This window comes from Panthera onca, chromosome A1 (genome assembly GCF_046562875.1).
Source record: "Panthera onca isolate mPanOnc1 chromosome A1, mPanOnc1 haplotype 2, whole genome shotgun sequence".
Taxonomy (NCBI): Eukaryota; Metazoa; Chordata; class Mammalia; order Carnivora; family Felidae; genus Panthera; species Panthera onca.
The window spans coordinates 236162894-236189734 of NC_138339.1; the positions used below are offsets into that span (position 1 = coordinate 236162894).

General features: G+C 51.3%; 2 protein-coding genes and 1 long non-coding RNA gene across 13 annotated transcripts in view; 2 read left to right on the top strand and 1 right to left on the bottom strand.

Moving 5' to 3' along the window:
• Positions 1–4286, top strand: part of SPATA13 (spermatogenesis associated 13) — a 150638-nt gene extending 146352 nt beyond the window's left edge. For 5 of the 6 annotated variants that reach the window (XM_060637513.3, XM_060637514.3, XM_060637515.3 and 2 more), the window contains one exon: positions 110–4286. In XM_060637513.3, the coding sequence (XP_060493496.2) occupies positions 110–285 (176 nt within the window). In that variant the 3' untranslated portion in view covers positions 286–4286. The remainder of the gene's footprint in view (positions 1–109) is intronic. The other variant, XM_078446452.2, reaches the window with a different exon arrangement.
• A 784-nt stretch (positions 4287–5070) lies between these two features.
• C1QTNF9 (C1q and TNF related 9) lies at positions 5071–21168 on the top strand. Of its 6 annotated transcripts, XM_078446675.2 has the most exons (6): positions 5277–5364; positions 7051–7158; positions 15126–15312; positions 18301–18363; positions 20153–20823; positions 20916–21168. In XM_078446675.2, exons 3-6 carry the CDS (start codon positions 15147–15149, stop codon positions 20970–20972), a joined length of 957 nt encoding a protein of 318 aa, XP_078302801.2. In that variant the 5' UTR covers positions 5277–5364; positions 7051–7158; positions 15126–15146; the 3' UTR covers positions 20973–21168. The 6 variants fall into 6 exon arrangements, with proteins under 6 accessions (XP_060493518.1, XP_078302801.2, XP_060493515.1 ...); XM_060637535.3 differs by lacking the exon at positions 5277–5364 and adding an exon at positions 5071–5203 and having other exon boundaries at positions 20153–21168; XM_060637532.3 differs by having other exon boundaries at positions 20153–21168.
• A 1139-nt stretch (positions 21169–22307) lies between these two features.
• On the bottom strand, positions 22308–26767 carry LOC144616361 (uncharacterized). Its single transcript, XR_013555558.2, has 3 exons — positions 26135–26767; positions 25507–26035; positions 22308–23676 (listed from the first exon to the last, which is right to left on the bottom strand). It is a non-coding gene; the product is annotated as an uncharacterized LOC144616361 (long non-coding RNA).
• Between the last annotated feature and the right edge of the window lie 74 nt (positions 26768–26841).

Sequence of the window (26841 nt, forward strand, 5' to 3'; positions counted from 1 at the left end):
GCGTGTGGATTAAGAATCAGCTGAGAATTCGAGTGTTGGTGCTGTTTTTCCTTTTCGGCTGACGAGTGACGCTGGGTCCCTGTTCCGTCCCCCTCCCCCCTCGGGTTAGGCTACAGCGCGTGCCCGGTGGCCCTGCCGCACCAGAGCTTGCACCCCCTTCACCAGCGCCACGTGACCGTGCCCACCAGCGTCCCCCAGCAGCAGGTGTTTGCCCTGGCAGAACCCAAGAGGAAGCCTTCGCTCTTCTGGCACACGTTCAACAAACTCACCCCTTTCAAGAAGTGAAAACGGAAGGCCGCACTTCTGCTGAGGTGCCCGCAAAGAGGAGAACCAGTTTTGTTTCTCGCGTGCTGACCCCAGTGCTGAGAACTTGTTTCGGGGGATCCGTGGGGAACAGAAGGGCACAGACGCACCTCAGCGTTCAGAGGCCCGGCTCCCCCCTGGGAGGGAGGCGAAGGTCGTGAGGCGCGGCCCCGATGTCCACGAGACCCCTCCGTGATCCGTGCCAAGCCGGCCGGGCCGCGGGAACCAGCGACGACCTCAGGGAAGCCGAGCGGTGACCCCAGCGGGCGTCGCCATGACGGGCACGCACAGTGCTGCCCTTCCTGAGGACAGACCGGATCGCACTGTCACCGTTGCAAGTGGGTTCCAGGGGGACGGTAGTGATGGGGTTGGCGCGAAGGTGTCTCGCCAGCACCGGTAAGCCTCTCTTCCACAGTGTTAGGGGACTTCCCGCCACAGCGCGCGTGGCCATCGTGTCCCCTGGTGTCCTCTGCATTGTTGCCAAATAGCGGCGCAGGCTGCCTCTTGCCAGATGCGTCCCCCACAGGCCGGAGGGGCGAGCACCGTGAATCCCTCACGCGGAGGGCAGTCGGGGTCACTGAAGCCTCCTGAAGCTGCCGCTGCTTACGGGAGAGAGTGCCGCGTCCCGCTGCGGGCTGGTGTCATCCCGACCCCCCCCCCCCCCCCCCCCCCCCGGCGGGCACCCTCCTGCCGGAGCGCGGCGGAAGTCACACGCACTCACACGCTGTGACCTAACAGACTAATCGGACGCACCTGTTTGCGATATGAAACCCCACCTGCTTTAATTTTATGGTAAATTAAATAACGCACCTGCAGCAGTTGCAAGGCGTTCTTAGAACATCCGAGGTTTTCCCATCAGTTGTTTTGGCGTCCCCACCAATCCAGTGACGGCGACCCGAACGGTCCGCCGAGAAAGCACGCGGTTCCGAGCAGCCCCCCTCAGGACCCGAAGCCGACTTCGCCTGCATAAACTCCACACCCAGCAGGGCCAGCCACGGCCTTACTGTGCTGTCAGGAGGGTTCCGGAGATTCGTTCCGTAAAAATGAACGAAAAGTACACGTCGCCCCAGACACGGCCGTCCTCTGTCCCGGAGGCCACGTGGGCCGATACCTGTCGGTCGTAATCTCCTTGTCTTCGTCCGCGTTGTAAACCCGGATGGAAAGAACTCGGAGCGCGTCTCAAGAAGACGGGCTTTGCAAGGGCGACGCCGTTGAAACGCACCTGGTTTGCCGGACGGGGCAGCGCGGGACACGCCTGTGGCTTCTGCTTGAGAAGCCCTTGCCGTGCGCTCCCCTCGGGCCCGTTTCCCGGCGGCCGTGCTTATGAGAAACCCGGAGCGCCGTGGCCAGAGGGGTAACTGTGCCTCCGAGGGTCCGGCCCCCTCCTTGCTCCCCCACCTCCCCTCCACCCAGGGCTGGCCCCAGAGGAGGTGACGTCACGCGTCGAGGAGACAAGACCCTGGACGTCGAGCGGGCCTCGGAGCACCATCTGGAGATCGGACCCGTCCCGACCCCGCTCCGCCGCGTCGAGGTGCTCACCCGCGTGTCGTGTCGCCGCGAGCCGGTACTGCCCCGTGGCCGGCCGCCCGGGGCTGCTTCCGGGGCCCTTAGCGCCCTGGGTCCCGGTAGGAAGGCGGCGTCCGCGAGGGGCCTGCTCGGGAGGCGCTGTGGCTCGGCGGCCGGGCGAGTGCGTGCGTCGCTGTTCCGGGTCCGAGGAGAACGCCTCCTTTTAGTTGCGTTTATGTAACTGACCCTTCTACTAACAAAATGCAATGATAGATTTCGAAAACCACACTTAACGTGCTTTTTGTGGGCCCCTTAGTGACAGCCGTAGGAGTCTCTGTGCTAAACGGAGTCGTTAGTCTGTAGGACAATTTTGGACAGTTGTTTTGTTTTAATCTAAGAAAATTGCTTTAGGGAAGAAAAGAGAAACATTTGCTTATGTCACATTTTCGATGAGGATTGAATTCAACTGAAGAACCAGTTCAGGGCTTCCATTTACTGATATTAATGCGCAGTGAGGAGGGGCTTAAATTCTGTGACCTGGGTTGATTTCCCGGCCGAGCCCCAGCTTCTGGGTGCCACCTGTCCCTCCGTGGATTCTCTAACAGAAGAAGGAAGCTCGGACCCCAGGGCCTTTACGAGGCTGCCCCGTGAACTCGGGACAGTGTGGAGAGTCACACGATCAAATCTCCACCCTGAGTGGATACTGCTTGAAATCTTAGGCGATTTTGAAAACTGACACTTTTTTTTTTTTTTTTTAAGGTAGAATGCCTTTGACGTCTTTAAATCTGTTTGTCTAGCTTGAGTTCTTTTTTTTTTTTTTAACCAAACGCCTGAGTTCTATAAAGAATACGTGGCTCAAGTATTCTAATCGTAGGTTTGCCAAACTTTCCTCCTTAATTTAAGTCACGTGTTCCTCTTGGGAAGGAAAAGAGAAGCCAAGAGCCTCCCGTGTGGATTCTGTATGTTTGGGAGTCTTGCTTTTCCCTGTTTGTCTCATTTTAACCCCCCCTTGCATACTCTGGATGCCCCCCAACCCCCCCACACATGCTCACACACAATCACAAAGATGGCACAACACTTTGACAAATTTCACTTATTCTATTATTTATATTTCAGAATTTGCCAACTCTTTTGGAAGACCACTCAAATGACCGTGAGTCAAAAGCAGCCTTCTCAGTTTTAATCCTACCAAAAATGCACAGCAACCTTGCAGTAAATCGTAAACCATCATAAAATGGGACATTTGTAAAATCCTAGAGAAACACCATTCTGTATCTTTGGCCCACGGATAAGAAAAAGGATGACAGCAATGTGCTAGAGCTTTCGCGGGGTCCCTTCTTCATAGTTTGATTTTCAGTAGATCTCCTCTTTTCCCTGATAGATCTGATGTTGTCGTTGAAAACATTTCACCCCCGGGCTCCATGCTGTTTCTGAATATTGTTGTGCCTTTTTATACCTAGTCCAGACAAAGACCAACTCCAAGCCTGTTCAGAAAATCCCCTCGATCCTACGTTGCTGTTGTCTAGACACAAAACAAAAGTGCATTTAATTCAGACTTTGTTTCACGATGGAAATCTTTTTGTAAAAGCCACAATCCAGCATCTGTGAGTTGGAAATAAATCTCCAGTGCCCCAATTGCTGGTCTTTCTCAACACAGATAAGTCCACTTATTTACCCGAATAGAGCAGCCCGAGTATCTGGAGTCAGGAAGAAGCGTGCTGTATGGTCGTTTTATGGAAGAGAGCAGAAACACACGTGTCCCTCACAGGCCAGCGGTGACAAGTGTGGATAAATGTCCCTTCGATGGCTGACAGGCCAGGGATGCTGGACACAGATCGGCGAGGTCAAACCGCCCAAAAGCAGGTGTCCCTGTGATAAGCTTACCTACACATGTCCTTGTCAGAATTCCACTCGGCTGATGCTGTTATCTCAGGATGCGCGCAGCGGAAGTAGAGTTCAAATGGTTTTGAATAGAATAAGCAGCCAACTGTCGGATCTTGAAAAGAGAAACCCAGAAGCTTAAATATTTGTGGCAAACATACTTAGCTACAACACACTTAACTTTATTGTCTTAGTTATGTCATAGGCATCAACCTTTATATTTAGAAAATACTTTCCTTTAACTGACTCTGTAATTTAATAATTGGTCTCTTTTGTAAATATCAGCATCAGTTGTGTTTACCCATTTTGCAAACTTCTAGTAACCTTTTCCTTGATTTTTAACTCATCAACATCAAGACAATGTTGTTAAGCCAAGTGACAGCTTCGAAACTGATGAATTAGCTGTTGACAGCTGAACTATGTTGTACCAGATGCTATAACTTGACATGTATTTCTGTTGAATGAAGTTTTGTAAAAAGAAAAAAAAAGATATTATTTACAATGTTATTTGAATGATTTCTTGTAAATGCTGTGAATCTATATTTGTTGTTTTGTATCTGTATATTAAAGTTAATTTGCCAAACTGGTTCCAGTAATGCATTTGAGTAGTAAAATAAGACTGTGTGTGTGTGTGTGTGTGTGTGTGTGTGTGTGTGTGTGTGGTGTTTACATTTTTTTTTTTTTAATAGAAAGTGCTAGGAGGGTTTCTGGATCTACAGCTCATTTCCTGACTGGACAGTGATAGACTTCCCCGTCAGTAAAAATCCATCCCTCAATGATCAGGCTTAAACCACTAGTCAAGTGTGAGAGAAGGAGTCCCCAGGGGAACAGGGAGGAGCCGCCCGACTGAAGAAAGTCCGCACAGGTTGGAACAAGCCTGGTAAAGCCACGCCCAGAGTGCAAAGGCCTTCTCCGTAGGAGCAGCTCTTGGATGGACGGTAGATGAGCCGCACAGGCCTTTACACGCCTTTCGCCTTTCCTTCCGGGTGGACATCGAGCGGCTTCACCAGGAGATCCGCTGCTCACCCTCTGGGGGCGGGGAACAGGCCTGAATTTCCTTCTCTAATTAACACTCAGAGAAGTGAAGTAAGTAGCCCATTGTTCGCAGCGAAGAAAAGTATTCCCCAGAGGGTTGCCAGGCAGCCCGTCCGTCCCCACCCCCCACCGTTGAGCCCTAACCTCCACCTCCTTCCCAAACTGCTCTCTCCCTTCCCTCGGGCTGCCCTGGGAGAGGGGGCAGCGTAGCGGCGGGGGCGGGGGAGGGTGAGCACTGGGGATCCGAAAGGCCTCCCCGGGGAGGCTCCCAGGGACCCAGCCGGCGCCATTTGGGGGACCTGGTAGAGAGGGCGGTGGGGGCTTTGCCAGAAGAGCTGAGGGGTAGCCCACCTCCCCCGGTGGAGCGCGGCCTGCCTCGTGCGGCGGGAGGCCAGCTGACCTGGGTGATCCTCCCGAGGAGCGTCTGGTCGAAGCGGGGAGACGGGCGCGTGGAGCGGTAATGAAAGCTCGTGGTGAAGTGAAGTGTGCAGCGACGGGGAGGGGGGGGGGCGTTCAAGTCGCGGCCTTCGGGTAACGGAGTCCTTCCCTCTGGCGAGTGGCTTGAATCCAACCGACGGGCCGCGTGAGAAACCGAGGGGGTCGAAGCCGGCTCCCAAAGGGCCTGCCAAGCGGCGTGAGGTACCGGGATTTCGTTTCGTGGCCGAAGAACGCCAGGCGGGGAGATTGCGTGGGATTTCGGCTCGCGTGGGATTTGCTCAGCCCATCCCGGGGTCGGGGAAAAGGGTGGGTTTCGCGCCAGGCCCGGGGGGGCCCTGGGGGACCGCGTCCAGCGGCAGAGAGGCTGGAGGAGAGGGCGAGGCCGGACCCAGGTGAAGGAGGCTCGGCCGTGAGCCCGCCACGCGGCTGTGGAGGCGAGGTGCGGTCTCCGGGTCCTGCCCCCGGGGTGACGGCCGGGCGCCGGTGCCACCGACGGATGCAGAGAAGAAAGGCTGGGTGGGCGGGGGGCCCGCGTGACTCTCGGGTCTACCCGCCGGACGCTGCGGCTCCAGAGAGAGGTGAGAGCGGGAGGTGCGGGTGGGAAGGAAGCCGAGAGCCGACGGCCCGAGGAGGGGGTGGGCCCTGGACCACCCCCAGAGCACGAACAGGCGGAGGGAGAGGACAGGGGAGCAGACGGGGACGGAGAAGGGGAAGACGAGGGGGACGCCGGTGGGGGAGGGGCAGCCACAGCGGGAGGGAGGAGTTGTCCCCGGGGGGTCGATGCTCGGGCCGCCCCCCCTCCCACTAAGAAGCGACCGGAGGTGTCTGGGTGCGTTTACGGGGCAGGAGTTCAGGCTACGGGACGACGGAAGAGAAAGCCGATTAGCTTCTGTCGCCAAACGCGATCCCGCACTGCCCTGTGATGCTGGTGCTGCCTTCCCTGCGGCACAGACGAGGAACGACGCCTGGCGAGTGGCGGGGGTGTTACTTGTGTCCGATGGGACTTGCCCGGCCCGCGTCCCCCGTTCTCTGTGTGGCCTCTGCAGTCCAGCTAGGTTGTCCGAGTTGGTTCTCAACAGCCTCTGAAAAACAGCGCTGTGTACGTTTGTCCTCCTGAGGCTATTTTTCAGTTAGAGATCCGTGTCAGTAAACTCTGATGGGGGCAAAACGAAACGCTAATGATCACGTGGCGTCCAAGAAACAGTCGCACCGTGCTTCTTTCAGTGGCAGGTGGTGTGTGTGGGAACAGAACGCGCGTTCAATACCAAGGTACACGCGGCGTCTACGATCGCAGGACCCACGCAGAAGTTTGAGGGATCTCGTTAAATGAAGTCCGTTCCAGGGATCTGGAATCCCAGTAATCTGTCGCCCTGTTGGCCCGCCATTGGCCCAAGGTCGGCGGGGAGGCGGCCGAAGCAAAGGCACACACGTCACTTTACGGAAAGACACCGGCTGTGGGGATTCCTTCTTCCAGACTCGGAAGTGCACCTCGCTTTCTCTCCCTTGATTAAAAAGGACGGGGGGGGGGGGGGGGTAAAGAGCCGAGTTTTCAGAACAGGTAGTGCTGGAAGATGCTACCTGACTCCAGTCTGGCTGCAAGGTTTTTTTTTCAACATTTATTTTTTGGGGGACAGAGAGAGACACAGCATGAACGGGGGAGGGTCAGAGAGAGAGGGAGACACAGAATCGGAAACAGGCTCCAGGCTCCGAGCCATCAGCCCAGAGCCCGACGCGGGGCTCGAACTCACGGACCGCGAGATCGTGACCTGGCTGAAGTGGGACGCCCAACCGACCGCGCCACCCAGGCGCCCCTGGCTGCAAGTTTTGAAGCTCTTCCAAAACATCTTGTGCCTTACTCGGTTCCCTCCCCTTCCTGCTGTTTTGCAGATACATCCACTAGGGAATTCTGTGGCAGGAAGGCGTGATTTTATTTAGTGAGCCCTTGATTCCTGGTTTGTGCAGCACCTGCATGCAGCCCGCGGCCCTGGGGTTCAGGTAAGTGCGTTAGGAAACCGCTGCTTTGGTTTCGATTTAAGGCACGGGGGTCCTAAAGCAGCTCTGAATCCGTGTGTGACGATCGTGCTTAGTCATTGGCGAGGTAGGCAGCTAGCTGTCTGCCGAGTTTCGGGTAGGACAGGAGCACACTGGTTTCAGAATTCATTTGCGGAAGAGGTGAACAGGAGACAAAAGCAGATCTTGAGGTTCTTCCGGAACCCTGCAAACTGGCTGGAGGGAGGGATGAAGCTACAGGAGAAGGCGTAAGGGTAGACCCTCCCCGAGAGCTTTCTAGAGGAGCTCGTAGATTATTTGGCACAAATTTGAGCCTGTGCATGTTTGTACGGGTGGCCGTACTTCATCACTTACACGGCGTAGCTTGAAAACAAGCCCCTCAACATACGTTAAAGGAGAAATACAACGTGCAGGGCATGTGGAAGAAAATGTACTCGATGAGCGAAAATCGTTTGATTCTTAGATTCACGAGGTGTCAAGTCGGGGAGGGGTGTTCGGGGTTGTTTCTTCTCTCGCCCGTTACACGCAAGACGCAGAGCAGAAGCTCGGAGGCTGGCAGACCCACTGTGCGCCGCTCAGCTCGATTCTGGCAGGTCTTTTGTTAAACCGAGGGACCTTAGCCAGAAGTTCAGTAGTGAAGGCACAGTGTAGGTCAAGCAAAGGAGACACAACCCAGAAACCCAGTCAGGACCTGTTGCGGGGGGTCTAAAAAGCCGTAGCTCCAGAGTCCTTTGCGGTCTGTGTCCCTCTGCCCCCCGCCCACCCCCGGGGCAGTGTGTCAGATCTAGGAGATCACAGCAGAATCCCAGGGTCCTCGGCCCCGCGGGTTGGGCGTTCGGTGGGAGGGTCGCGTCTGTTCCCTGTGATTCACATGGATCCGGCTCAGGCAGGACCGTGGGCGCTTGTTTAATCTATTGCCCGGAGGGCTGCATATCCAACAAGTGCTCAGCAACTCTGACGATTGGGCCCACGACACATGGCCCCCGACCTTCCTCGCTGGGATGAATGCTCACCCCTGTGGCAGCAGGCGCCTCGCGTTAGTCAAGACGTGGGCTTGGCAGTCGGGAGGGAGACCCCAAATAACAGTGGCTCCAGCAGGCTTGCGATGTACTTCTCTCTCGTGTCACAGACGGGCCGGCGGGGCGGGTCTGGTCTGGGTGGCCATCAGGGACCAGAGGTTTTCTATCCCCGAAGGGCGGCTTTCCTTCAAGGAGTCCCAAGACGTCTCACCACCCCCCCCCCCCACCCACGCACACCCCAGCCGCAGGGAGGGGCAAGGGGCCCGGGGAGGGTACGGCAGCCCTCCTCCCCGTGAAGCCTGTGGTCCTTGCACGGATCCCTTTTGTTCTTTCCCACCAGCCAGAATCCAGTTTCCTCGTGTTTTCCAGGCCTCTGCCAGGGAGGCTGGGAAGTGTCCACTGCGGGCAGCCACGTGCCGCCTCAAATTTCTATTACGAGGAGCAAGGGGAGGAGGGGGGGTTGGAGAAACGAGTGATCTCCACCGAAGGCATCGACGCGGATTCGATTTAATACCCAGCCACACCCCCAAAGGCTGCGTCCCACACATTTGGAGCCAGGATATTTCTTTCGAAAGTTCTTTTTTTCCTCTCTCTTTTTAAATCATTCAACAAATAATTGTTGGTGACGTACTGAAAATAAGCAAGCGGAAAGACGCAGTGGCTGTCCTTAGGACCTAGGCTGGCGCCTAAGTGCTCCCTAGTCTAGGTGCAGGGTGGAGATGGGGTGGGGGTGGCAGTGATCCAGGTGAGAGCAGGGAGGGGGAGGGGGAGGGAAGTTCTGGAGAAACACGGAGAGGAATTGAAAGGTGCATCAATTCCACGACACATAGTGCAGTTAAATTGAGCGCATCGATTGTGGGCTGAACTAACAGAGGATCCAATTCATGGCTTTGTAAGAAGCACAAACGCAACTTTTTATTTTTACAAATGACATATTAACGTAACGTCTACTGTATTCCTTGCGCAAACCCTCACGTCCCTCTTCTCCATTTTCGTATTAAAGATAGTGCCAAAGCTTATTTGGTTATTCACAGTCGTCTGTTGAAGGTTGTCTGTGTGCTAGGCTTGAGGTCTAAGCAAGTGCTCAAAACCAGAGAAATAACTGACAGGGGGGGCCTGGGTGGCCCAGTCGGTTAAGCGTCCGACTTCGGCTCAGGTCACGATCTCATGGCTTGTGAGTTCGAGCCCCGCGTCGGGCTCTGGGCTGACAGCTCGGAACCCGGAGCCTGCTTCGGGTTCTGTGTCTCCCCCCTCTCTGCCCCTCCCCCGCTCATGCTCTGTCTCTCTCGAAAATAAATAAACATTAAAAAAAAATTACGGAAGGATAGATGTTAGCTCTTCCCTAGCCGGAGGACAAAATGGAGTTTACCCCAATTTGATACCTTTATGATCTTGAGATCTTTTTATTATTGAAATAATTGTAATACATTTTGAAAAAATTTAAAAGGAAAAACATAGACCCTTTAGCAGAGGTTGGTCTGTGCCATTTCGATTCAACTATGACCAGTCACTTCGGAGTTAAACAAAAGAGGATGGTGTAGATTATTTATGGAATTTGGCTCTAAGAAAACAATTCAATTTCCGGAAATGGTGTAAGTTTGTGACTTCAAAAGGAAACATCTGTATTTTCTTGTCTAAAAATACGTTGCCATCAAACTGGACGCTGTGACATTTAGAAGTTTCCATAAGATGGCGATATAATCCTAGACAAGTCTAGCTGGTTTTAATATTTATCTAGAAATATTTTAATAGACACTGTAAAAAAGCATTTTTTAAAAAGGAAAAACCCTCATAACCCTGCTATTCTAAAGCAGCCATATTCATTTGGATATATTTGGTCCTAGTTTTTGTCGATATGCATATAGAATTACATGGGTACCTATGTAATTCATAATGTACATGCCATTTTATTCTACTTTTTAAAAATTCAACATCAGGGTGCCTGGGTGGCTCAGTCGGTTAAGTATCCGACTTCAGCTCAGGTCACAGTCTCGCATTTTGTGGGTTCGAGCCCCGCATCGGGCTCTGTGCTGACAGCTCGGAGCCTGGAGCCCGCTTCAGACTCTGTCTCCCTCCCTCTCTGCCCCTCCCCTGCTCATGCTCTCTCTCTCTCTCTCTCTCTCTCTGAAAAATAAGCAAAAAAAAATTTTTTTAATGAAACACAACATATATCTTTCACATATTTTATTTCTACATGACCTACATAATTATTTCAGGGGCTACATAATATTATACCCAAGAAGCACTGATGGAAACACATTATGCACTTTTGCGCTATGACAGATAATGTCATGGCTAATATATTTGGCACACAAATGTTGGATTATTAAGAATTTTCGGCACGAGATCACTAAGTTTAAGATATGAACGGCTTTTCTCTTTATCTGAAAGGTTGTGCGGATGGACGTTGCCTTCAGTGCTGTATAAGGGTCTGGGTTCTGACCTGCTTCACTAGCCTCATGTTATTATTTTCTCCTCCAAATTTTAATTTAAATTATGTTAGTTAACGTAGGGCGTGATAGTGGTGATTCAACACTTACATACAACACCCAGTGCTCGTCATCACAAGTGCCCCCCGATACCCATTGCCCACCTAGCCTATCTCCCTCCTTCCTCCCTCCAGCAGCGCTCAGTTTGTTCTCTATCATTAAGTGTCTCTTACGGTTTGCTTCCCTCTCTTTTTTTTCTCCCCCTTCCTATATGTTCATCTGTTTTGTTTCCTAATTCCAATGAGAGAAACCATATGGTATTTATCTTTCTCTGACTTATTTGGCTTCGCATAATATCTTCTACCTCCATCCATGTCGTTACAAACAGCAAGATTTCATTTTTTTGATGGCTGAGTAACATTCCATTGTGTATGTGTGTATATATGTATGTGTGTGTATATATATATATATATCTCACATCTTTTTTAATTAAAAAAATTGTTTATGTTTACTTTTGAGAGAAAGACACAGAACGTGAGCAGGAGAGGGGCAGAGAGAGAGAGAGGGAGACACAGAATCCTAAGCGGGCTCCAGGCTCTGAGCCGTCAGCACTGAGCCCGACGTGGGGATTGAACCCACGAACCATGAGATCATGGCCTGAGCTGAAGTCAGGCACTTAACCGAGGGAGCCACCCAGGTGCCCACTATACCACATCTTCTTTACCCGTTCATCAGTTGAGGGACACTTGGGTTCTTTCCATTAATTTGACTATTGTTGATAGTGCTGCTATAAACATCCGGGTGCGTGTGCCCCTTTTAATTCTGTATTTTTTTATCCTTCGGGTAAATACCTAGTAGTCCAGTTGCTGGATCGTAGGGTAGTTCTATTTGTAACTGTTTCAGGAAACTCCATACTGTTTTCCAGCGTGGCTGCACCAGTTTGTATTCCCACCAATGGTGTGAGAGGGTTACACCCCTTCTCCACATCCTTGCCAACATTTGTTGTTCCCTGTGTTGTTAATTTTAGCCATTCTGACAGGTGTGAGGTGACGTCTCATCGGGATTTTGATTTGTATTCATGTGATGATGAGCGATGTTGAGCATCTTTTCATGTGTCTGTTACCATCTGAATATCTTCTTTGGAAAAATGTCTATTCGTGTCTTCTGCCCATTTCTTCACGAGATTATTTGTTTTTTGGGTGTTGAGTTTGATAATTTCTTTATAGATTTTGGATACTAACCCTTTATCTGATATGTCACTTGCAGATATCTTCTCCCATTTCGTAGGCTGTCTTTTAGTTTTGCTGATTGTTTCCTTCACTGTGCAGAAGCTTTTTGTCTTGATAAAGTCCCAATAGTTCACGTTTGCTTTTGTTTCCCTTGCCTCTGGCGACACGTCTAGTAAGAAGTTGCTGTGGCTGAGGTCATAGAGGTTGCTGCCCGTGTTCTCCTCTAGGATTTTGATGGTTTCTTGTCTCACATTTAGGTCTTGCATACATTGTGAATTTATTTTGTGTGTGGTGTAGGAAAGTGGTACGGTTTCATTCTTCTGCGTGTCGCTGTCCCGTTTTCCCAGCACCATCTGTTGAAAAGACTGTTTTTTTTCCATTGGATATTCTTTCCTGCTTTGCCAAAGATTAGTTAACCATATAGTTGTGAGTCCATTTCTGGGCTTTTTATTCTGTCCCATTGATCTATGTCTGTTTTCATGCCAGTACCATTACTGGCTTGATCACTACAGCTTTGTAATATGGAGTCTGGAGTTGTGATGCCTCTGGCTTTGGTGTTCTTTTTCAGGATTGCTTTGGCAAGTCGGGGTCTTTTGTGGTTCCATACAGATTTTAGGATTATGTGTTCTAGCTCTGTGAAAAATGCTGGTGGTATTTTGATAGGGATTGCATTAAATGTGTAGATTGCTTTGGGTAGCATTGACATTTTAACAATGTTTTTTCTTCCAATCCATGAGCACAGAATGTTTTTCCATTTCTTTGCGTCTTCTTCAATGTCCTTCATAAGTTTTCTATAGTTTTCAGCATACAGATCTTCTACATCTTTGGTTAGGCTTACTCCTAGGTCTCTTATGAGTTTTGGTGCAATGATAAACGCAATCGATGCCTCGGTTTCTTTTCCTCTGCTTCTTTATTGGTGTATAGAAATGCACCAGATTTCTCGACATTGATCTTATACCCTGTGACGTGGCTGAACTCATGTATTAGTTCTAGCAATTTTTTGGAGTTGGTGTTAAAGCACAGCCAAAACCCGGCACCCAAGGTTTGCCGCCCTCAGCTGGCATCTCTGTTCTTATGCCAGTGAATAGAGTGGCAGGCTGGTGCCCACGGGGTCTTTCTGTCCCAGGAGAGGCCAGTCCACCTTTCCCAAATGCGCTTCAAGCCAGGGAACTGTCTCTCCTTGTGCAACCCAAGAGATCCTCAGACCATGCTGCCCGCTTCGGGCCTCCACCCTCCACACTCCTTCCCCACTGGAGCACCGCCAGGCCCACCGGGCGCAAAGCTGGTGATGGCGCTGACCTGGGTAACTTCAGACTTTGCGCTCTGCGGCTCATAAAAGCTTGTGGTGGTTAGCCCCTCTTCTTTTCCCGGTGGTTTTGGGGAAGGTTTATTCCTCTGAGACCCCTTAGGTGCCCCTTCACTCTTTCTCTCTCCCTCTCCCTCTCTCTCTCTCTCTCTCTCTCTCACTCACTCCTCTCTCCATGATCAGGGCTCCCTCCCCTCCGCAGCACACACACACGTTCTTTTCTCCCCCGAGGTCAACTCTCCGTGGCTCCCACCGTCCACACTGGGGTTGCTTTTCTAGCTCTAGTTGTGCAGCCCGGCCCTCTCAGTTCAGATCTGCTTCTCGTGTGTTCAAATGATTTGATACTCATCTAGCTGTGTTCGAATGTTCGAGGGATGAAGCGAGCTCAGGCTACTCCGCTGCCGTCTTAACCCGTCCTCTGTGTGACACGATTCTCAGGTTATTATTATTTTTATGTCCTAAAGTGTCTGCCATGGCACACGCATTTCATTCAACCCATATTTATTCAACACAGCGCTGCAGGCTTAATACTGAGTACTAGGAGTACAGTAAGGAGAAAAATGCAGTCAGACTTCAGTCATACGGTGACGTAAGTAAGGGTAGCCCTGTACTACGGTGCCGTGAAAGAGAGGCATCGGTGTGGTGCCCCCTTCCCGGGGAGATCTGATGTAGTCAAGAGCGTCCCACGAATCCTGTGTGCACACTGCCGTAGGGTCTTGCCTGTGTGTTCTCTCTGCCTAGAACACTTGGCCTGATTAGCTGCTCTGCTCCTTTAGATCTCATCGCAAACCTCACCACCCGGCGTGGCCTTCGCTCCTGATGGGGCTGGAAAGCAAATCAAAAACTCGCAGTGGGGCCTGAAGGTGTACTTTGCAAACTGCTTGTTCCTTCGTGTGTGTGTGTGTGTGTGTGTGCGTGCGTGCCCTTCTCGGTGGTTTCCTATAGAGTCAAAAATCTAACTCAAAGCATATGTCTCATCACAGTAGGACAGCGTGGAATGCTTTACTGTTTTTCATTCTATTTATTTTTTATCGTAAAGTAAACATTGCATAAAACTCACCACTTTACCCGCTTTCAAGCGTCCAGTTCAGTGGCACGAAGTACGTTCACGTTGTTCGACTGTCTCCGCCGTCCGCTTTCAGAGCCTTTCCATCTTCCCAACCTGAAACTCTGTCCCCGTTAGCTCCCCCTCCCCTTCCCCCAGCCGTTGGCTCCCACTGTTCTGCTTTGTGTCCCTGTGAATTCGACTACTCTAGGGCCCTCATACGAGTGGAGTCGGAGAGTGTTGGTCCCGTCCGGCTTATTTCACGTCGCACAATGTCTTTAAGGTTCACCCGTGTTGTAGTATATGCGTCAGAACGTCCCTCCTTTTCAAGGCTGAGGGGCATCCCATCGTGTGTGTAAACACATCCTGTTCATTCACATGTCGGCGGCCGTGTGGGTGGTTCCCACCTTCGGGCTCCTGTGACTAAAGCTGGTGTGAACACGCGTGTCCGAGTGTGTCGGAGTCTCTGCTTCGAGCCCTTGTGTGTGTCTACCCCGAACTGGGGTTGCCGGATCAAATGCTAACTCTGTGTTTGCTTTACTGTTGAACATGTGCTTTTCATGCACTTTGTAGTCAACCTTGGTTCTTACAGCAGCGCCGAGAAGCGAGTATCATTCCCTTCTCTGGCTCCAAAAAGCGGTTTGCCCCAAGTGGAGCAAATGCGAGTATTTGACTTGGAACTCGGCTTTCCCCTTGACCATTCGCCATTCAGAGTGGTGCCAGTCACGTGGGTTCCTTTCAAGAACGATGGCCTTCTGGTTGTGAGAAGCTTCGTCTGCTAGCGGCTTCTGCCCTTACCGGTCTTGGCCATCCTGTCCAAGGTCGATCGGGAGTGGGCCCGTGCCCCACGGCAAGGAGCAGAGGTTGTGTCTGTGGCCCCAGAAACAAAGGCCTTTCCTTCTGGTCTGTGTTTCCCTCTCTCAGCTCAGCTCCGTCGTCTGAAACATGAGGACCTGGTTGCTTCTGCTCGCCGGCGGGATCTGCATGGGAAACGTGAACGCACAGGACACGTGCAGACAGGGGCACCCTGGCGTCCCTGGGAATCCCGGTCACAATGGTTTGCCCGGGAGAGATGGACGAGACGGAGCAAAGGGCGACAAGGGAGAGGCAGGTACTCACCACTTGGTGGCCTCCAGCTACCCTTCCATGTACCCGTCCGTTCCTCTTATTCATTCATTCATTCATTCATTCATTCATCACCGGTGTAGTCATCGCCTGCCCGCTCCCCCTCCTTCATTCGTGCACCCCTCGCTCAGAAAGCAGTGACCGAGAGCCCGCTCCAGGCCAGATTCTGGGGTACCGAGCAGGACAAGACCAACACGGCTCCCCCCTCCACCGGACGTTCTCATCTAGTGGGGACAACTGCTTTTGGGCCATCACCTCTGATACTACAGGCCGTCTTCAGAAGCATATGGTGTAGATCTCTCTGCCTCAGATGGCGGGTATGGTGGGTCTTTAGCACTTGGAGCATGTAGAGAAATCTGACCGCTGAATATTTAGCAGACAGCGCCTAGCTGCGCTGCACGGGAGAGCTAGGCCCTTGCCACACGGTGAGGCAGGCGACGTGGCGTGACAGAGAATACCCAAGTAGATGGTCACTGAAGCCACACGGCGGGACTCAGGTGTTGGGACCTGCCCCAGGGTCTGGGGATCTGGGGTCAGGATGCAGCCTCCGGGAAGGAGATCTGCAAAAGCCAGGATACGTGAGTGGATTCCATGACACCAACTGACAGGCTTGGTTCTTGAGCCTGGGTCTGACCGTAGGGTCACATACCGGAAACGTAAGTGGATTGGTCTATCTGGGTACCGGGGGGAAAACATCAAAACTCCAATTGACATCTTAAAAGATAAATTTAGAGGGCGCCTGGGTGGCTCAGTCAGTTGAGCGTCCGACTTCGGCTCAGGTCATGATCTCATGGTTTGTGGGTTCAAGCCCCGCGTCGGGCTCTGTGCTGCCAGCTCGGAGCCTGGAGTCTGGTTCGGATTCTGTGTCTCCGTCTCTCTCTGCCCTTCCCCTGCTCACGCTCAGTCTCTCGCTCTCTCTTTCTCAAATATAAAACATGAAACAAAATTAAAAAAATGTAAATTTTGATGAAAAAAATTGAGCTTTGAAAATATTTCCTATATGAATTGACTTGGGTGGCTTCGCGTGGTCCCTTTGGACAGGTCACGTGAAGCCGGAAGCATGTGCTGTGGGAGGAGCGAGAGCCCTCACACGTTCATCGTCCGTCCGTGTACTGTGGCGTATTGTGGTTACGTGTGCCCAGCCCGAGGGACTTTCAAATTGTACTGTCGAACTCTCACGAACGGGTGGGCGCCCGAAATACCTCTGCAAAGAAATCGAAGATTGAAGGTCGACTTGATGAGGCAGACGTTCAAGAATCACACAAAAATAGCGCTGTCATTTCTCTTCTTAGCGTGACCTTTTCCAGTGCATGTGAGTGGGAGAAAACAATGATGAACTAGTCAGACATCTGACAAGATGTCTGACAAAAACCTAGAGATTTTTAAGACTTGGGACATAGGGATATACATTTACATTCATTAGAATGAATCTCATCCCAATTATAAACTGTACCATGAGATATCAGTCGTTGATAGAAACACCCCAATTAAATTAGACATTTCAGGACTCTGTGGGGAACCTGAGCACAAACCACGGTCATTTTTCCTCCCTCTTGCTATTTCAGAATCCTATCAGAAGATTAGATATTCCCCTGGCTATTTTAAAAACAGTTGAAATGATACACAGAAAGTAACTTCAGGATGAACTAAAAGGTGCTGTGCCAGCAAATGCTGTTGGAATATGGATTTTTTAAACGATTATTGTATTTTAGAGGGTGGGGGGAGGGGCAGAGAGAGAGGGCGAGAGAATCCCAAGCAGGCTCCGTGCTGGCATGGGTGGGTGGCTCGATCTCACGATCGTGACCTGAGCTGAAATCAAGAGTCAGTCGTTTAACCGACTGAGCCACCCGGGCCCCCCTGGAATATGGGTTTTTAAAAAGCCTTTGTTAAGTTTTGGAGAAATGAATATTAGAACAAATTACTTTGTATGGGGAGTCAGCTGTAGAGCCGAATGAAAGTCTTGGTGTTTTTAGGTGTTTCTGTGCTCACGGCATTTGCTAATCCAGGGGATCTGTTGGGTGGGCTGGACGAAGCAGAGGGCCACCCGCCATCTCTCTTGCCACTGCCCTGCAGACGGGCTCTGCGGGGTCTCCGATGGGTGACATCTCTAGTAGAGCCCATGTCCCTTTTGGCATTAGACCAGTCTCATTTCTGGGTAGTCGACAGCCCAGTGCAAGTAAATGGCCAAACCTCAACCTTGATGAACTCCATTCCTCTCCCCTCCCCTCCCACTGGGACCACAGTGTGTGTGCTGTGTGTGTGCGTACACATACACGGGGTACACTCGTGTCTTCGTGATTCCTTCAACTTTTGCTCCTACTGTCCTTCCTTACGGCAAGATCTGCCTTTGATTCCAGAGATGTTGACTGACAACATGGGAAGTTGGAGCTCAGGGTTGCCTGTTCTGAGCTCAAAATTCGTGTGTGGTCGGCAAAACCTCACTCCCCTGATGTTCCCAGTGGGGCCGGCCGTGCCACCTTAATGGGTGACATCTACCACCACTCTAAGGTGCTGGAGAGATCCTTCCAGAATCCTTTCTTCCGTCCCCAGTAGCGCCAGGTAGCCACAGTCATCTGTGTTTTCACAGGAGGCTAGTGAACCTTCCACCCCGCTCTACACAAGATAGAAAAAGCGGAAGTGAGGCACCCAGTGCCTCCAACAGCCAGTCGCTACCCAAGTTCAATTCAAGAGGGGAAAACATAATTGTGATCATCTGTGCACATATTACCTTCCTGTCTTGTCTTCCTGGAGCTGGGTGCTTGGGACGTCCACTCAATTCATTTCATAATTCGCTTCTTTTGCACAACTCACACCTGCCTCTCTCCACCGGCACTTCTGCAAAAGACAGTGTGTGCATCGCGGGGGTGGGGGCACACTCCCAGGACTCTTCGGTCTATACCCCCATTGAGACCGATGTTCAGGAAACGCGGAATTAGAATTCTAACTCTTGTCTATTTCCTTCTCTTCCACCTAGGAGAACCAGGACATCCTGGTGGTCCAGGGAAAGATGGAATGAATGGAGAGAAAGGAGAACGAGGTCAGAAATCGTGTTCCGTGTCACCACCCTCTAATTCTGAGCCGTCAGTGACTTAGGCATTTGGCGCTCACCAAGGACAAGTAGCCGTTGTAGCCTCTGAGGATGATCCAACAATAAGGACAGCACGGCCCTTGATCTCTAGAAGTTCATGATTCTTTTTCTGTCAAGGGTCAGATAGTGAATAATTTCAGCTTCCCAGGCCGTATGGTCACAACCGTAGTGAAAAGCAGCCATAGATGCGACGTAAGTGGGGCTGTGTTCCGGTGAAGCTCCATGAAAACTGAAAGCTGGATTTTATGTAATTTGTAAGCATTATTTCTAGGGCAGAATTTTATTTGTGACCACTTAAAAATGCAAACCATTCGTCGCCTGTGGTCCAGATAAAAACACGCGTGAGTCTGGATTCGGCTCACGGGCCGTAGTTTGCTGAAGCTGTTTTAGTGGGTTGACACTGGGGAATGACGCTAAAGTTTGACTCCGGGCTTCTGGCAACAGTGCATGAGAAGGTGGCGCTGGAATTGGGCCTGGGAGGGTGAGGAGGGCTCTGCCAGTTGTGACTGATGGGGGGAGAGACAATGGTCTCAAGGGCAAACACTTTGTGCCAGGTTGCTCTGAGTGCTTTTCACGTATCTTTTTTATTTTTATTTAAAAAAAATTTTTTTAATGTTTATTTCTGAGACAGAGAGAGACAGAGCATGAGGTGGGGAGGGGCAGAGAGAGAGGGAGACAGAATCCGAAGCAGGCTCCAGGCTCTGAGCAGTCAGCACAGAGCCCGACGCGGGGCTCGAACTCACGGACTGTGAGATCGTGACCTGAGCCGAAATCGGATGCTCAACCGACTGAGCCACCCAGGCGCCCCATCTTTTCACGTATCTTTAAGTTTATTTATTTTAAGAGAAAGAGAGGGAGAGAGAGCACGCGTGCACGAGGGGCAAAGAGAGAGGGAGAGCGCAAGAATCCAAGCGGGCCCCCGCACTGTCAGCGCACAGCCCAGTGCGGGGCTCGAACTCCTGAGCCGTGAGATCATCGCCTGAGCCAAAACCAGGAGTCTAACGCTTCACCGACTGAGCCACCCAGGTGCCCCGATTTCCACATATCGACTCGATACAACAGCCTATAAATGAGGTGGTATTATTGTCTCAGTTTTACAGATGAGGCATCAGAGGCGTAGGTGGCTGACTGGCTTGTCCCGCTGTGCCTGCGTGGAGGAGACAGGAAGGAGTCTTGGCATTTGGCTCCGGAACCCGTGCTCCTCACCACGCCTCTCCAGTCGGGCTGGAGGAGCCGGGGGGCCCTGAGTGTGCGTGCACAGTGACGAACGGTGTGACCCGGTTGGTACAATGGACAGGCCACGAAGTCTTTATCTGCTGTTCAGTCCCGTGAGGGTTTTTTTTTTTTTTAGAAGATGTCACAGAACGAGAGCTGAGTGGCAGGTCACTGGAGGCAGCTTGAGTTCGTCTGCCTTTCCAAAGACCTGTGCCCAAGGGTCGGCCGTGTATAGTGGCCAGAGTCGACTCTGTGGCGGGTAAGGAGCTGGAATTTCTAACGTGGACCCCGACACCACCGTAACGGACAGGAGTACGAAGGGGTTTTGTGTGCACGCACGCGTGTGTGAGCGGGTGTGGATGCCACGCACGCACTTTAGGAGTAAAGTAACGTTCGGACCCGGAGCATCTACTGTACTTGCACGGCTTTATCTCCTCCGTGTGCTCGATAAAAGCCAAAGCTGGCTTTGCAAGGTGACGTGTCGCAAGTCATCTTTTCCTTTATTCTCTCTTTCTCCGCCTAGGAGCAGACGGAAAAGTCGAAGCCAAAGGCATCAAAGGCGATCAAGGCTCCCAGGGACCCCCAGGAAAACACGGGCCCAAGGGATTTGTTGGTCCCATGGGAGAGAAAGGCCTCCAGGGGGAGACTGGCCCTCGAGGGCCAAAGGGGGAGAAAGGTGACGTGGGGCCCACTGGTCCTCAGGGGCTACAGGGCCACACTGGGCCTTCGGGGCCAACTGGTCTACCTGGCCCCATGGGCCCCGTCGGAAAGCCTGGCCCCAAGGGAGATGCTGGGCCCCTCGGGCCCCAGGGGGAGCCGGGAGTCCGGGGGATGAGAGGCTGGAAAGGGGACCGAGGCGAAAAAGGGAAAATCGGCGAGACTCCCGTCTTGCCCAAAAGCGCTTTCACGGTGGGCCTCACGGTACTGAGCAAGTTTCCGGCTTCAGATGCGCCCATTAAATTTGATAAGATCCTGTACAACGAATTCAATCACTACGATGTAGCCACGGGGAAATTCACTTGCCACGTTGCCGGGGTCTATTACTTCACCTACCACATCACTGTCTTCTCCAGGAACGTTCAGGTAGCTTTGGTCAAAAATGGGGTAAAAATCCTGCACACCAAGGACGGCTACATGAGCTCGGAGGACCAGGCGTCCGGCGGCATCGTGCTGCCCCTGAAGCTGGGGGACGAGGTGTGGATGCAGGTGGCAGGAGGGGAGAGGTTTAACGGCTTGTTTGCGGATGAGGACGATGACACAACTTTCACGGGCTTCCTTCTGTTCAGCCAGTGACGGGGAGGCGGTTAGACTCTGCTCTCCACCCATCGGAGACGGCTTCGTGAAGATGCTGTCCGATGATTCTACTCTACGAAGCACCCTCATTGTTGTAATCATCACAGAGCGGCACCCAAGTGCTCGTGTTGGGGCGCCCGGCTGGCTCAACCGGGGGGGGGGGCCTTGCAGCTCTCGATCTCGGGGTTGTGAGTTCAAGCCCCGTGTTGGGTGTAGAGATTACTTAAGAATAAAAGCTTAAAAAGATGCCTGCATCATCTATTATAATTCATTTATGAATTTTCATCGTTCCCCTTATCCGGAGAATCCTTTGCACGCGTGTTTCTTATGGGACCAGTGTTCTGATAACGCTAGTTAGTTCTTGAAGGAGCCGCGTCAGGACTTACCCCTCATCTGAATTTCTGGGGACACCGGGAAGCATTCAAGTGCTCATTCCATGTCGTAGCCAACACAAGGCGTAAGCTGGTGACGAGTCATTCCGGAAAGCTGTGGAACACTTTGCTCATTTGGTAGCTTGGGTTTTAATCGCCATTTAGGTCAACAAATAGTTGTTTATGAAACCAGTTGCCAGGCTCGAATTTGTACTGGTTTCCTGGGATTATTGTCACAAAGCACCACAAACGGGGGAGCTGAAAACCACAGAAAGTAACTGTCTCACGATGCTGGAGGCTAGGAGTCTAAATCAAGGTATGAGCAGAGCCAGTATCCCTGAAGCCCCTGAGGAAGGTTCTACCTGGCTCCTTCCAGCTTCTGGCAGACCCAGACTTTCCCCGACTTGCGGAAGCCTCCAAGCTCTACCCCCATCCTCGCCTGGCCGTCCGTCCTCTATGTCTGCCTGTGTGCAAACCTCCCTTTTCTGATAAGGACACCAGTCATTTGGATTAGGGGCCACCCTAATCTAATATGACCTCCTCTTAACCTGAGTACACCCACAGAGACCCTGTTTCCAAGTAAGGTCACGTTCACAGATACCAAGGGTTAGGACTTCAGCGTATCTGTTTGGGAGACACGATCCAACATATTATAGGCTGCTCTGGTCCTCCAAAATTCCTGACCTTCCCCCATGCCAAATACACTCACCCCATCCCAACATCCCCCAAAGTCTTAACAGTGTCAGCATCCATGCTAACTCTAAATCTCCTCTAAAAATCGCCAGCTCAAAGTCCCCAATCTCATCATCTTACTCCTTTAAGTCAGTTATAAGTAAGAGCTGATGCGTGGATCATCCTGGGGCAAAATCCCTCTGCCTCTGTGAACCTGTGAAACCAGACACATCATTTGCTTCCAAAATACAATGGTGGGAAAGGCACAGGATAGACAGTCCCATTCCAAAAGGGAGAAAAAAAGAGATCACAGGTCTCAAACAAGTTCAAAACACAGCAGGGTGAATTCCTTTTGATTTTTTTCCACTATTTACCTCATAAAATTGTTTTAACATTTATTTTTGAGAGACACAGAGCATGAGTGGGGGAGGGGCAGAGAGAGAGGGAGACACAGAATCCGAAGCCGGCTCCAGGCTCCGAGCTGCCGGCACAGAGCCCGATGCGTGGCCCGAACTCACGAACTGTGAGATCATGACCCGAGCCGAGATTGGACGCTTAACCAACGAAGCCACCCAGGCGCCCCATTACCTTATAAAAACTTTAAAGGAGCTATGCAAAAGGAAAAGGTTCCTGGACAGAGACACCAAACGGCTACAGCGGAAAGCGGAGGACGCAGGTGAATTTACTAAGAAAACGAGGTAAGGAGAAAGTTGCGTTTTAGGCCACAGTGGCTATCCTTGTTCAGATGGGCACCCTCTGCCTCCCGCTTGTCTGGTCCTGATGTGCACCCTCAGACAAGTCTTTCAAAGGGTGTAGACTCTACACTCTGTGTAGACATGGGATTCAGGCCTATTTAGTAAGAAGAGTACCTTCTGGCCACGGGGACTATTTCCAAAATGGTGCCCGATCCCATCAGACCCAATGGCATGCAATCTGCAACTTTGGAAGGCCTATTGGGGGGGTGGGGAAGGGCAAGATCTTCGGGCGACGTCAGGACTTTACTTGGCAGCCATTTAGCTCATCTGTAGAGCCTGAAAACAAAGCCAAACAGGGCTGGAGATGAGCCGGTTCTGATGACATTGTTAAGACCCCTAAAGCCAGCTGTCCCTGAAGGCAGAGATTCCTCTGGACTAGGTTGTTGCGTGAGCCACCTGATTCTCTGTTTCAACCAGTCTGACGCAGGTCTTTTGTTGTTAGTGCCATTGTTACCACGGCTTGAGTCTAAAAGAACGTTGAGGAGTCTATGACCTAAGGAGGGGGGCAGCGTGATTATAGCGGAAAAAGCCCAAGACGAAGAATTGAGACGTACAGGCTGTCGTTCCAGCCTTGACCAACGAACCTGCAGTGGGTACGCCATTCAGCTCTTCTGTGCTCCAGTCTCCTATGGTACAGCAGTGGTTGACTGAAATCATTTTACACGGTCCCAAGCCTCTAATATTCTGCAAGTATTACATAGCCCTCCGTTAACTCAATATACTTTGTTTTTTTTTTTAAGTTTATTTGTTTATTTTGAGAGAGAAAGTGCGAGCAGGGGAGGGGCAGAGACAGGGAGACAGAGGATCTGAAGCACGGTCCACGCTGACGGCAGAGGGCCCGGCATGGGGCTCCACCTCACGAACCCTGAGATCATGACCTGAGCCGAAGTCGGACGCTTGACTGACTTGAGCCACCCAGGCGCCCCTCGTATACTTTTCCATGAGTTTGACAGCAACTGATAAAGGAGCAAAAGGATGAAAGTTCAGTGCACATGCAAGCCATGCTATTTCCCAAATCGCAGCCTGGGACCAGTTTATCTGACAGGATGGGCCACTAGAAATTGGGACTTAGGGCCATTCTATCCATGCCCCAAGTCAACACACTTGGCACGTCTTCATTCCCTGGGGAAAGTGGGGCTTTTTCTAAATGATCATTACAAGCAGGCAGCAGTCTGTAAAAATGAAGGATTGAAAAATTGCTCGGTGCTTATGGAAAATCTGGGAAATGTACAGAAATAGCTTCTGTTTATAGGTATTTGATTGGCCTTCCTTAACTTATTTCTTCTAGAACAGAGCCAGGACTGGGGTGAAGCAAGTGAGGGGCCCTGGGTGCAGAATCGAAGGAGGGGCTCACCTTCAGGTGCTGACGGGCATGCACTTGACCCTGACTCTGAGTGTCTCCTTCAGTTTTGCACTGTGGCCCCTGTACCCACCTTGCTGTCCTCCTTCCCCTCAGCTACAGCGGGACTGATCACTTTATTTACTGAGCCAGAGTGTCCTTATTCTTTGGCTTTTTTTAATGTTTATTTTTGAGAGAGAGAGAGCAAGCAGGGGAGGGGCAGAGAGAGGGGAGGACAGGGGATCCAAGCGAGCTCTGGGCTGACAGCCGTGAGCCCGATGTGGGGCTCAAACTCACGAACCATCAGATCATGACCTGAGATGAAATCGGACACTCAACTGACTGAGCCCAGAATCCCTTCTCTGGCTTTTTTCAATTGTAGTAATCTAAGCGGCTTCTCCCCAGTGTAAAGTCTGGTTTTGTTAGGGCTGAATCGGGAGGCGACCTGTGCTGACTTATTCAGGAACCCAACTTTATACGCTGAGATAGACATAAGGAAAAAAATACATTTATGACCACACATGGGATACAAGCTTTTATAAAATTCTTCTTCTTTTTTTTTTTTTTTTTTTTTGATGAAATATGGAAGATGGGATGTAAAACATAGTTTAAAGGATTTCAAAAGATAAAGCTGGACTGGCAGGGGTGGGCGCATGTAATCCGCCATTTGTGACTGTTTTTCATTGGCTGTCTGTGAATCTGGGCTGCAGGTCTGAACAGTCTAACGATGCCAGGCTCTCTGAGACCCAAGACACTTGGTTAATTTGGGACAAGCTGTCACCACCCCCACCCCCGACCCCCACCCCAGGACACTCTTAGGCTTAAATGTTGCATTACAATGGTTGGGGATCCTTGTAGGAAAATCATTCTGGGCTAAAGGAAGGCTCTCAGGTTTGAAGCACCTTTTTAAGAAAAAAATGAAAAAGCATTTTTGTCAAATATATATATATATATTTTTATTATTTATTTATTTATTTATTTGTTGGTCAAATATATTGGTAATATACTGATGAATTTTCTTTTTTACACGACACATTTGACATCTTTGTAAGGGTCTGCTATATGGCCATTAGGTCGGCCACATGGGGTAGGCTGCCCTAAGAGCCACCAGTTGCCAATAATGAGATATTAACACAGAGTTAGGAATTTGGGGATTTTAAATCATTTGAAGTCTTTGATTAAAAATCAGGAGAAAATGAAATCACAACTTACCGTACATGCATAATGAAATACAGTTTATAGTTAAGTTGTAAAGAATCGTATAGGTTCGCTACACTGCTTGTCTTAGCTAAATTTTAATTGTTATGTACCACGATAAACTGGGCCTTTTCTCCCTGCCAGGCTAAACTGAAAACAAACTCCATTTGAAACTAATTTTTTTTTTTTTTTTTACCCCCCAGGCAAAGGGAGGAAGGGGGATTAGAAGCGATCTGTAGGACGCACTTACCACTCCTGGCTTCACCTTCTGGCTTTCTGGCCCTTCCAGAAGGCTCTTAGGACTGATCAAACCCAACAGGCAATGCTCAAGTGAACAGAGTTTTACTCCAAGCCCAAACATTCAGGGGAGATAAAGCTCTGGAACGACTTCAAATAAAGCGGTTTCAGAAAAATGTGCCTGTGGGTTGCCCCGGAACCAAAAGGTCCACTCGGGCTCTTGTTCCTCTGCACAAGTCACAGGAATCCTCCTTCTAGCTCGCCACCGCCGTCGATGCCCTGTGCGCTCACCGATTTAACGCATCAGGCGGCATCCAGTTCCTGCATAAAATTGAGGCCGTGTTTCGTGTTTCCAGGGCTGGCGGGAGGCGGCGGTCGCCAGCCCTCCCCTCTTGCTCGCTTTCCTAGGTGGGCCTCTTCTCACACCCGCACCCCCGGCTCCACTTCTGCAGAAGCGTCAGTTGTCAAGGGGCCCGTCCCACGTGCATCCGCCACTCTGCAGCCCGGCTCGACCCTGAAATAGACCAGGGACCGGCAGGTGTCTGCAGGGAGGAAGCCAGGCAAAATGTGAGGGTGCCGTTGGCAGCCTCCCCTCCCCTCGGTCCCTTCCCCAACCGTGGCATCTTTCTCCCTCCACCTACAGAAGCCTCTGGAAACAAAGACACCTCGCTGTGAACTCATTCACCTAATCTGCACGCACTTCCGGAAGGTACAGGAGGCAGGCACCTGGCACGATTCCCTTTCTGCAGACGAGGGCGTTGAAGTTTAGCGAGGGTAAGCTTCCCGCCCTGGACAAGAACCCGGCCCGACTCCGCCTGTCGTGTGATTTCCGTTCATTTAGGGGAGGCCAAGGCTGTCAGGGCCCCCGGCCCTTTCCCACACTCCCCATCCTAAGCCCCAAGTCGCAGTTTCCTTTCTGCCTCCTGCCCCCAAATCTTGTCATTCCCCTATGGCTGAGTGAAGTGCGGCGAAATCGTCCCTCTGCAAATGTACACTGTAGATTAATTATCGTAACAATTTTACCAGCCAAAATCTGAGTGCAGACTCACTGGCAGTAAATTTACTCGGTTCCACACAACCATGCGGTGCAGTCATACCGTAGATTTAATTTCGACCTTCGTTTAGGGTGGAGGCCGATAGAGTCGAGGAGCGTCACCGGTGCTGTCGCGTCGGGGAAGGCACTCAGGCGGCCGTCGCCGAGCGTTCGCTGCCCCTCCTGGAAGAATTCACCCTGCAGCCAGACTTTGCCCGCCTCGCTCGAGTCACGTGGGAGGGAAGCGTAAACCTGGGCCGTTCTTTACTCCAGACACACGGGGGCGCAAGACCGCGGCGTCCGCCGTGAAGGCGG

Coding starts and splice junctions, on each gene's coding strand:
- C1QTNF9 (XM_060637535.3), top strand. CDS start 15,147: ATGAGGACCTGGTTGCTTCTGCTCGCCGGCGGGATCTGCATGGGAAAC. Junction 15,313..18,300: donor GGGCGACAAGGGAGAGGCAG/GTACTCACCACT, acceptor TCTTCCACCTAG/GAGAACCAGGACATCCTGGT. Junction 18,364..20,152: donor TGGAGAGAAAGGAGAACGAG/GTCAGAAATCGT, acceptor TTCTCCGCCTAG/GAGCAGACGGAAAAGTCGAA.